The sequence below is a fragment of the Lucilia sericata genome, unplaced genomic scaffold, assembly GCF_015586225.1.
Source record: "Lucilia sericata isolate MDLA Ls3-8-SP2 unplaced genomic scaffold, ASM1558622v1 Contig000404F_arrow, whole genome shotgun sequence".
NCBI lineage: Eukaryota > Metazoa > Arthropoda > Insecta > Diptera > Calliphoridae > Lucilia > Lucilia sericata.
The window spans coordinates 1-12190 of NW_023994422.1; the positions used below are offsets into that span (position 1 = coordinate 1).

The window sequence follows — 12190 nt, forward strand, 5'->3', positions numbered from 1 at the left end:
CTGAACTAGAACTGAACTAGAACTGAACTAGAACTGAACTAGAACTGAACTAGACTGAACTAGAATGAACTAGAACTGAACTAGAACTGAACTAGAACTGAACTAGAACTGAACTAGAACTGAACTAGAACTGAACTAGAACTGAACTAGAACTGAACTAGAACTGAACTAGAACTGAACTAGAACTGAACTAGAACTGAACTAGAACTGAAAAACTAGAACTGAACTAGAATGAACTAGAACTGAACTAGAAATGAACTAGAACTGAACTAGAACTGAACTAGAACTGAACTAGAACTGAACTAGAACTGAACTAGAACTGAACTAGAACTGAACTAGAACTGAACTAGAACTGAACTAGAACTGAACTAGAACTGAACTAGAACTGAACTAGAACTGAACTAGAAACTGAACTAGAACTGAACTAGAACTGAACTAGAACTGAAACTAGAACTGAACTAGAACTGAACTAGAACTGAACTAGAAACTGAACTAGAACTGAACTAGAACTGAACTAGAACTGAACTAGAACTGAACTAGAACTGAACTAGAACTGAACTAGAACTGAACTAGAACTGAACTAGAACTGAACTAGAATGAACTAGAACTGAACTAGAACTGAACTAGAACTGAACTAGAACTGAACTAGAACTGAACTAGAACTGAACTAGAACTGAACTAGAACTGAACTAGAACTGAACTAGAACTGAACTAGAACTGAACTAGAACTGAACTAGAACTGAACTAGAACTGAACTAGAACTGAACTAGAACTGAACTAGAACTGAACTAGAACTGAACTAGAACTGAACTAGAACTGAACTAGAACTGAACTAGAACTGAACTAGAACTGAACTAGAACTGAACTAGAACTGAACTAGAACTGAACTAGAACTGAACTAGAACTGAACTAGAACTGAATTAGAACTGAACTAGAACTGAACTAGAACTGAACTAGAACTGTACTAGAACTGAACTAGAACTGAACTAGAACTGAACTAGAACTGAACTAGAACTGAACTAGAACTGAACTAGAACTGAACTAGAACAGAACTAGAACTGAACTAGAACTGAACTAGAACTGAACTAGAACTGAACTAGAACTGAACTAGAACTGAACTAGAACTGAACTAGAACTGAACTAGAACTGAACTAGAACTGAACTAGAACTGAACTAGAACTGAACTAGAACTGAACTAGAACTGGACTAGAACTGAACTAGAACTGAACTAGAACTGAACTAGAACTGAACTAGAACTGAACTAGAACTGAACTAGAACTGAACTAGAACTGAACTAGAACTGAACTAGAACTGAAGTAGAACTGAACTAGAACTGAACTAGAACTGAACTAGAACTGAACTAGAACTGAATTAGAACTGAACTAGAACTGAACTAGAACTGAACTAGAACTGTACTAGAACTGAACTAGACTAACTAGAACTGAACTAGAACTGAACTAGAAACTGAACTAGAACTGAACTAGAACTGAACTAGAACTGAACTAGAACTGAACTAGAACTGAACTAGAACTGAACTAGAACTGAACTAGAACTGAACTAGAACTGAACTAGAACTGAACTAGAACTGAACTAGAACTGAACTAGAACTGAATTGAAACTGAACTAGAACTGAACTAGAACTGAACTAGAACTGAACTAGAACTGTACTAGAACTGAACTAGAACTGAACTAGAACTGAACTAGAATGAACTAGAACTGAACTAGAACTGAACTAGAACTGAACTAGAACTGAACTAGAACTGAACTAGAACTGAACTAGAACTGAACTAGAACTGAACTAGAACTGAACTGAACTAGAACTGAACTAGAACTGAACTAGAACTGAACTAGAACTGAACTAGAACTGAACTAGAACTGAACTAGAACTGAACTAGAACTGAACTAGAACTGAACTAGAACTGAACTAGAACTGAACTAGAACTGAACTAGAACTGAACTAGAACTGAACTAGAACTGAACTAGAACTGAACTAGAACTGAACTAGAACTGAACTAGAACTGAACTAGAACTGAACTAGAACTGAACTAGAACTGAACTAGAACTGAACTAGAACTGAAACTAGAACTGAACTAGAACTGATCTAGAACTGAACTAGAACTGAACTAGAACTGAACTAGAACTGAACTAGAAACTGAACTAGAACTGAACTAGAACTGAACTAGAACTGAACTAGAACTGAACTAGAACTGAACTAGAACTGAACTAGAACTGAACTAGAACTGAACTAGAACTGAACTAGAACTGAACTAGAACTGAACTGAACTAGAACTGAACTAGAACTAGAACTGAACTAGAACTAGAACTGAACTAGAACTGAACTAGAACTGAACTAGAACTGAACTAGAACTGAACTAGAACTGAACTAGAACTGAACTAGAACTGAACTAGAACTGAACTAGAACTGAATTAGAACTGAACTAGAACTGAACTAGAACTGAACTAGAACTGAACTAGAACTGAACTAGAATGAACTAAACTGAACTAGAACTGAACTAGAACTGAACTAGAACTGAACTAGAACTGAACTAGAACTGAACTAGAACTGAACTAGAACTGAACTAGAACTGAACTAGAACTGAACTAGAACTGAACTAGAACTGAACTAGAACTGAACTAGAACTGAACTAGAACTGAACTAGAACTGAACTAGAACTGAACTAGAACTGAACTAGAACTGAACTAGAACTGAACTAGATGAACTAGAACTGAGCTAGAACAGAACTAGAACTGAACTAGAACTGAACTAGAACTGAACTAGAACTGAACTAGAACTGAACTAGAACTGAACTAGAACTGAACTAGAACTGAACTAGAACTGAACTAAACTGAACTAGAACTGAACTAGAACTGAACTAGAACTGAACTAGAACTGAACTAGAACTGAACTAGAACTGAACTAGAACTGAACTAGAACTGAACTAGAACTGAACTAGAACTGAACTAGAACTGAACTAGAACTGAACTAGAACTGAACTAGAACTGAACTAGAACTGAACTAGAACTGAACTAGAACTGAACTAGAACTGAACTAGAACTGAACTAGAACTGAACTAGAACTGAACTAGAACTGAACTAGAACTGAACTAGAACTGAACTAGAACTGAACTAGAACTGAACTAGAACTGAACTAGAACTGAACTAGACTGAACTAGAACTGAACTAGAACTGAACTAGAACTGAACTAGAACTGAACTAGAACTGAACTAGAACTGAACTAGAACTGAACTAGAATGAACTAGAACTGAACTAGAACTGAACTAGAACTGAACTAGAACTGAACTAGAACTGAACTAGAACTGAACTAGAACTGAACTAGAACTGAACTAGAACTGAACTAGAACTGAACTAGAACTGAACTAGAACTGAACTAGAACTGAACTAAACTGAACTAGAACTGAACTAGAACTGAACTAGAACTGAACTAGAACTGAACTAGAACTGAACTAGAACTGAACTAGAACTGAACTAGAACTGAACTAGAACTGAACTAGAACTGAACTAGAACTGAACTAGAACTGAACTAGAACTGAACTAGAACTGAACTAGAACTGAACTAGAACTGAACTAGAACTGAACTGAAACTGAACTAGAACTGAACTAGAACTGAACTAGAACTGAACTAGAACTGAACTAGAACTGAACTAGAACTGAACTAGAACTGAACTAGAACTGAACTAGAACTGAACTAGAAACTGAACTAGAACTGAACTAGAACTGAACTAGAACTGAACTAGAACTGAACTAGAACTGAACTAGAACTGAACTAGAACTGAACTAGAACTGAACTAGAACTGAACTAGAACTGAACTAGAACTGAACTAGAACTGAACTAGAACTGAACTAGAACTGAACTAGAACTGAACTAGAACTGAACTAGAACTGAACTAGAACTGAACTAGAACTGAACTAGAACTGAACTAGAACTGAACTAGAACTGAACTAGAACTGAACTAGAACTGAACTAGAACTGACTAGAACTGAACTAGAACTGAACTAGAACTGAACTAGAACTGAACTAGAACTGAACTAGAACTGAACTAGAACTGAACTAGAACTGAACTAGAACTGAACTAGAACTGAACTAGAACTGAACTAGAACTGAACTAGAACTGAACTAGAACTGAACTAGAACTGAACTAGAACTGAACTAGAACTGAACTAGAACTGAATTAGAACTGAACTAGAACTGAACTAGAACTGAACTAGAACTGAACTAGAACTGTACTAGAACTGAACTAGAACTGAACTAGAACTGAACTAGAACTGAACTAGAACTGAACTAGAACTGAACTAGAACAGAACTAGAACTGAACTAGAACTGAACTAGAACTGAACTAGAACTGAACTAGAACTGAACTAGAACTGAACTAGAACTGAACTAGAACTGAACTAGAACTGAACTAGAACTGAACTAGAACTGAACTAGAACTGAACTAGAACTGAACTAGAACTGAACTAGAACTGAACTAGAACTGAACTAGAACTGAACTAGAACTGAACTAGAACTGAACTAGAACTAGAACTGAACTAGAACTGAACTAGAACTGAACTAGAACTGAACTAGAACTGAACTAGAACTGAACTAGAACTGAACTAGAACTGAACTAGAACTGAACTAGAACTGAACTAGAACTGAACTAGAACTGAAGTAGAACTGAAGTAGAACTGAACTAGAACTGAACTAGAACTGAACTAGAACTGAACTAGAACTGAACTAGAACTGAATTAGAACTGAACTAGAACTGAACTAGAACTGAACTAGAACTGAACTAGAACTGTACTAGAACTGAACTAGAACTGAACTAGAACTGAACTAGAACTGAACTAGAACTGAACTAGAACTGAACTAGAACTGAACTAGAACTGAACTAGAACTGAACTAGACTGAACTAGAACTGAACTAGAACTGAACTAGAACTGAACTAGAACTGAACTAGAACTGAACTAGAACTGAACTAGAACTGAACTAGAACTGAACTAGAACTGAACTAGAACTGAACTAGAACTGAATTAGAACTGAACTAGAACTGAACTAGAACTGAACTAGAACTGAACTAGAACTGTACTAGAACTGAACTAGAACTGAACTAGAACTGAACTAGAACTGAACTAGAACTGAACTAGAACTGAACTGGAACTGAACTAGAACTGAACTAGAACTGAACTAGAACTGAACTAGAACTGAACTAGAACTGAACTAGAACTGAACTAGAACTGAACTGAACTAGAACTGAACTAGAACTGAACTAGAACTGAACTAGAACTGAACCAGAACTGAACTAGAACTGAACTAGAACTGAACTAGAACTGAACTAGAACTAGAACTGAACTAGAACTAGAACTGAACTAGAACTGAACTAGAACTAGAACTGAACTAGAACTGAACTAGAACTGAACTAGAACTAGAACTGAACTAGAACTGAACTAGAACTGAACTAGAACTGAATTAGAACTGAACTAGAACTGAACTAGAACTGAACTAGAACTAGAACTGAACTAGTGGAAAGCAATATTTGCTAAGTTTTGTTTACATATGCTATCTTTGTCAACAATATATTGAAAGCTTAACAACTCCCCTTCTTTCGATATTTCAATAGATATTTTTTAAAAATACTTTAAGTACGTAATTTATATTTTTAAAACGCCGCAATACAATGAAAAAAAAGATAGCTAAATGAAGAAAGAAATCAATAATCAACGGGCCGTATAATTAGCAAACCAATAAATATTTCAACAATGAAGAAATACAAATATAAAATTTCAATAAATGAAAAAAAAGAAATAACCAGAAAAATGATTACTACACGTTAATAAATAAAGATAAATATTCATAAAGAATAGAAAAGTCGCAACTATTTTATAAACAAATGTTAATTGAGGAATATTTTTTTCTTATACTTTATGCGTAAATCGCAAGTTGATTAAACAAATAATGGTGGGTGTCAGGGAAAACCGAGATTTTGAAATTGATTTTAAACTTTTCCAGTATTTGCTTTATGAAATCAAAGCTTCTTTAATAAGAAACCTGTTTGAAAATCCTACTTAAAGATAAAAACAGGTGTGTGTATGTATTACGTCTGTCTGTCTGCCAATTTAAATATCAAAAATTTATAAAATTCAATTTATTTATTTGTTATTCGTACCAGGCCCTATAAACTATAATTGGATTTTAATGATTCCTATTAACATAGCGCGACTACTAAATGGCAAAATTGATATAAAACGTTTTATTTTAATTTGTTTCTAGTAATTTTAGCAAAAATCTATATTTAAATTTGAAATTATCGGCCACTGTTTAGATCACGAACACGATCACTAACAATAATAATAATAGTAACAGGCGTATGCTATTAAATAATTTTATTTGTTATTATTATTATTATTTAAACAATAAATAAATGCGAATTTAAGCAATTTTTTTTCGAAATTTTTGACTTTGTGGTAATGAATATAAACAAATGATGATAATGATTCATCAACAAATTGTTGAAAGATGTTGAAAAATTTATGTTTCCAAAAATTACCAAATATTTTTTTCTTTCTTTCATTCATTCGAAAATCTTCAAGTAAACGTGTGAAAAGATTTTTTTAAAATATTATTGACTCTAAAGTGTTAATTTATTATATAAATTTTTTAAGCTTAACAAAAAGATTTTACAGAATTTGGTAAAAAAAAAGTTTGTTTTTTTCACCGCTTTATAGAGATGATCATGTGCCTTTTTAGCTTTTTTTTGTATCAAAGAAAATCATTGATTTTTTTGTGCTCCCTGTGTAAAAAGTTGAGCTTTCGAAGCTAAAGCTTTTTTGTTTTGTGGGTCTTCAAACTACAATGTGTATGAAATAATGTTTGAATTTTTATTTTGTAAAGGTTTTTTATATTAAAAATTAAACAAATATCTGTACTTGTACTTTGTAAAAGTTAACGGCCAATGAGGACAAATGGAACTAAAGAAAATAAACGCTTAAATTATCAAAAAATCATCTGAAGGGTGGGCCTTTCATGAGGACTTGAGTCAATAATGCAGCAAACTGTACGAGATAGTGAGAAATTTGACAAATTATTTTTGTTGACAATAAAGTGTAAAGTACATACATATGTGGTCAATTATGCGCTGACTCTTATTTATTAAAAAAATTGTTTATGTAAACTTTCATTACTCTACTTGCATTTTTAAATCCCCATCAACGTTTTAAGACATATTCTGAAAGGGACTAGGATCAATTGTGAACAAATTTTCAATACCATCGATAGAGAATATTTATGCAAAATTAGTGAGTTAGTTAGGTAGTTAGTTAGTTAGTTAGTTAGTAGTTAGTTAGTTAGTAGTTAGTTAGTTAGTTAGTTAGTTAGTTAGTTAGTAGTAGTTAGTTAGTAGTTAGTTAGCTAGTAGTTAGTTAGTTAGTTAGTAGTTAGTAGTTAGTTAGTTAGTTAGTTAGTAGTTAGTTAGTTAGTAGTTTAGTTAGTAGTTAGTTAGTTAGTTAGTTAGTTAGTAGTTAGTTAGTTAGTTAGTTAGTTAGTTAGTTAGTTAGTTAGTTAGTTAGTTAGTTAGTTAGTTAGTTAGTAGTTAGTTAGTTAGTTAGTTAGTTAGTTAGTAGTTAGTTAGTAGTTAGTTAGTTAGTTAGTTAGTTAGTTAGTTAGTTAGTTAGTTAGTTAGTTAGTTAGTTAGTTAGTAGTTAGTTAGTTAGTTAGTTAGTTAGTTAGTTAGTTAGTTAGTTAGTTAGTTAGTTAGTTAGTTAGTTAGTTAGTTAGTTAGTTAGTTAGTTAGTTAGTTAGTTAGTTAGTTAGTTAGTTAGTTAGTTAGTTAGTAGTTAGTTAGTTAGTTAGTTAGTTAGTTAGTTAGTTAGTTAGTTAGTTAGTTAGTTAGTTAGTTAGTTAGTTAGTTAGTTAGTTAGTTAGTTAGTTAGTTAGTTAGTTAGTTAGTTAGTTAGTTAGTTAGTTAGTTAGTAGTTAGTTAGTTAGTTAGTTAGTTAGTTAGTTAGTTAGTTAGTTAGTTAGTTAGTTAGTTAGTTAGTTAGTTAGTTAGTTAGTAGTTAGTTAGTTAGTTAGTTAGTAGTTAGTTAGTTAGTTAGTTAGTTAGTAGTTAGTTAGTTAGTTAGTTAGTTAGTAGTTAGTTAGTTAGTTAGTTAGTTAGTTAGTTAGTTAGTTAGTTAGTTAGTTAGTTAGTTAGTTAGTTAGTTAGTTAGTTAGTTAGTTAGTTAGTTAGTTAGTTAGTTAGTTAGTTAGTTAGTTAGTTAGTTAGTTAGTTAGTTAGTTAGTTAGTTAGTTAGTTAGTTAGTTAGTTAGTTAGTTAGTTAGTTAGTTAGTTAGTTAGTTAGTTAGTTAGTTAGTTAGTTAGTTAGTTAGTTAGTTAGTTAGTTAGTTAGTTAGTTAGTTAGTTAGTTAGTTAGTTAGTTAGTTAGTTAGTTAGTTAGTTAGTTAGTTAGTTAGTTAGTTAGTTAGTTAGTTAGTTAGTTAGTAGTTAGTTAGTTAGTAGTTAGTTAGTTAGTTAGTTAGTTAGTAGTTAGTTAGTTAGTTAGTTAGTTAGTTAGTTAGTTAGTTAGTTAGTAGTTAGTAGTTAGTTAGTTAGTTAGTTAGTTAGTAGTTAGTTAGTTAGTTAGTTAGTTAGTTAGTTAGTTAGTTAGTTAGTTAGTTAGTTAGTTAGTAGTTAGTTAGTTAGTTAGTTAGTTAGTTAGTTAGTTAGTTAGTTAGTTAGTTAGTTAGTTAGTTAGTTAGTTAGTTAGTTAGTTAGTTAGTTAGTTAGTAGTTAGTTAGTTAGTTAGTTAGTTAGTTAGTTAGTTAGTTAGTTAGTTAGTTAGTTAGTTAGTTAGTTAGTTAGTTAGTTAGTTAGTTAGTTAGTAGTAGTTAGTAGTTAGTTAGTTAGTTAGTTAGTTAGTAGTTAGTTAGTTAGTTAGTTAGTTAGTTAGTTAGTTAGTTAGTAGTTAGTTAGTTAGTTAGTTAGTTAGTTAGTTAGTTAGTTAGTTAGTTAGTTAGTTAGTTAGTTAGTTAGTTAGTTAGTTAGTTAGTTAGTTAGTTAGTTAGTTAGTTAGTTAGTTAGTTAGTTAGTTAGTTAGTTAGTTAGTTAGTTAGTTAGTTAGTTAGTTAGTTAGTTAGTAGTTAGTTAGTTAGTTAGTTAGTTAGTAGTAGTTAGTTAGTAGTTAGTTAGTTAGTAGTTAGTAGTTAGTTAGTTAGTTAGTTAGTTAGTTAGTTAGTTAGTTAGTTAGTTAGTTAGTTAGTTAGTTAGTTAGTTAGTTAGTTAGTTAGTTAGTTAGTTAGTTAGTTAGTTAGTTAGTTAGTTAGTTAGTTAGTTAGTTAGTTAGTTAGTTAGTTAGTTAGTTAGTAGTTAGTTAGTTAGTTAGTTAGTTAGTTAGTTAGTTAGTTAGTTAGTTAGTTAGTTAGTTAGTTAGTAGTTAGTTAGTTAGTTAGTTAGTTAGTTAGTTAGTTAGTTAGTTAGTTAGTTAGTTAGTTAGTTAGTTAGTAGTTAGTTAGTTAGTTAGTAGTTAGTTAGTTAGTTAGTTAGTTAGTTAGTTAGTTAGTTAGTTAGTTAGTTAGTTAGTAGTTAGTTAGTTAGTTCAGATTTTTAGCATAATATTTTTTTAACGGTTTAGTACAACATTGGATTTTAGTACGTATTTATATTTTTTCCACAAAATCGGAATTTTAGTACAAGATATTTCACTTTTAGTACAGAGTTATATTTTTTTACAAACTTAAAGTTTTAGTACAATATAGACATTCGAGTATTATATTGCATTTTACGTGCAAAATAAGGTTTTTAGTAATAAATTTGAGATTTAGAACAGAAATACATTTTTAGTATTAAATATAAATTTTGGTATAGGTTTTTTGTACAAATTGGACTTTTAGTACAGAATTATAATTTTTTAAAAGGAAATAGTTTAAAATATAAAATTTAGTACAAGATTGCATTTTCAGTACGTAATAAGAATTTTAGTAAACAATTTAATACAAAAGTGGAGAGAATTAGATTTTGTTGTACTTAAACGGAGTTTTGTTACAAAATATAAATATTAGTACAAGATTGCATTTTTAGTGCAAATTAAAGTTTTTAGTACAGAATTAGATTTTTTTAACAAAATCATATTTTTAGTACAAAATATAAATTTTAGTACAAGATTGCATTTTTAGTACAAAATAAGGATTTTAGTAAACATTTTAGTACAAAATTGGACTTTTAGAACAGAATTCTATTTTTTTTACAAAATCATATTTTTAGTACAAAATAGAAGTTATAGTTAGATTTTTAGAACGTAATCACATTTTTACTTTCAAATTTAATTTTTTTACGAAATCCCATTTGGAGTTTTAGTACAAAATCCCTATTTTAGTTAAAAATTCGGTATTAAATTGTTTTTTTTGTGGAAAATTGCAAATTGGATCTTTGCTTTGGAATAACCCCGGGCCATTCTCAGCCAAAGATTGTCAGTAACATCTGTTTCAACTGAAAGTTTTTCTCCAATAACAATAGATTTTCAAGTTATAATCGAACAAATTAGAAGTGACAGTTGGACAAGTTCGGTCATATAATAGACCCATCTTTACAGAATATACTAGAGAGTTTATCGCAATACCTTTTAATATTATATTTTAAAGATTTGTTGATGATAAAACGACATTCTAAAGTAGACCTTACTGGGGCGAGGGATATTTGTTAACCGATAATAATTTAGGTTTATATAAAACTTATGTATATCGAGCTCATAAGGGCTAGAGTCAAATGTGATTATATAACAAATTATAAAGTAAAATTTTGTACCAAAAGGGAAAAAATTTCCTTAATTAAAAAGGTTTTTTTTTTTTAAATTTCGGTGAAAAAGCGCTATATCATCCACACTGTTACTGCTACTTGTTTTTATTCAGCTTATTAGTCGGATTCATTGAAATGATCATATTTAAACCTCATTATTATGAATTGTTTTATTTTGTTTTTTATCTCTTTTATTATTTTTTTGTATGTTTGTATTTTAATATTTTTTTTATCCATTTTGCTTTGTTAACACTTTTCGTCTGTTGTGAGTTGGGTTTGTGTTTTTTCTATACAACATTCATTTAAGTCTGCTGGTGGACTTTGTATACAAAAGCAGGGGGTTTGACTGTTTTTTTTAAACGATTTTTTTCACATTTATTGTGTTGTCTACATAACGTTGAGGTGTTTTCGTAATGGTAGTGGTTTAAAGTTGTTTTTTTTTTACTTTTAGTCAATTTTTTAAATTTTGTTCAAACTAAACAAAATCTGTAGAAAAATCTGAAACTCAATGCTGAACTAACTGCAGACGTCGAGTGGCAGTCGTTGTATTAAGACGTGTTTTACGGATCTAAAATCAATATAAAATTTATTTTAATAAAAAAAAAATATATAAAATTTTAACAAAAACTAGTTTTAAATTTCTTTTTGAAAAAGAAGATAAAAACAAATAATAAAAGAAAATTCCTTTTACTTTTATTTTGTTTACAAAGAAAAGTTGTGCCAAAATAACAACTTGTTTGTAAGAAAATTTTTGAAAAATTAACTGTGATATATTTTTGAACACAATTCGCAAAAAAAGTGTACTAAAAACAAATTTTGTTTTTAAAAACAATTTGATTTTATTTTTTTATTGAAAATCAAGTGATCAAGTGTTTTTTTCTGTGAAGAAGCGGCAAAAGAGTGTGGAATATTTTATATAGATGACCGAGAAGGATACTGCTTCAATGACCACCGTGCAAATGAAGGCCGATTATGCCGCTAGTGAGGTGTATAGCACCGCTAGTGAGCCACCACCGGTAAGGATGATTTTTTTTTTTTTTTTTTTTTGTTTAAAAAAATATTAGGAATAGGAAGAGATTTTTTTAATTTTTAGAAAATTTCATAGAATTTTGTTTAAATACAATTTTTTCGTTTAATTTTGTAATTTTTCTCAAAATTTTGTAAATTCCTTTAAAATTTTTTCAAAATTCCTTCGATATATAGATAAACAAAAACGTATTTTTAGTACAAAATTGGATTTTTAGTACTAATTGTTAAAACTAAATTGTTAAAACAAAATCCTATTTTTAGAACAAAATCGAATTTTCAATCACAAAATCCAAAATTTTAGTACAAAATTGAATTTTTAGTAAAAAAATTCGATTTTTAGTGAAAATTATTTTAATTTTAGTACAAAATCATACTTTAAGCATAAATTTGGACTT

At 30.1% G+C, this 12190-nt stretch overlaps 1 protein-coding gene across 2 annotated transcripts in view; it reads left to right on the forward strand.

Moving 5' to 3' along the window:
• The first annotated feature begins 11261 nt into the window (after positions 1–11261).
• LOC119604557 (putative uncharacterized protein DDB_G0271606) overlaps positions 11262–12190 on the forward strand; it is a 51281-nt gene continuing 50352 nt past the window's right edge. The window contains exon 1 of one of the 2 annotated variants that reach the window (XM_037957247.1): positions 11262–11782. In XM_037957247.1, the coding sequence (XP_037813175.1) occupies positions 11687–11782 (96 nt within the window). In that variant the 5' untranslated portion in view covers positions 11262–11686. The remainder of the gene's footprint in view (positions 11783–12190) is intronic. The other variant, XM_037957248.1, reaches the window with a different exon arrangement.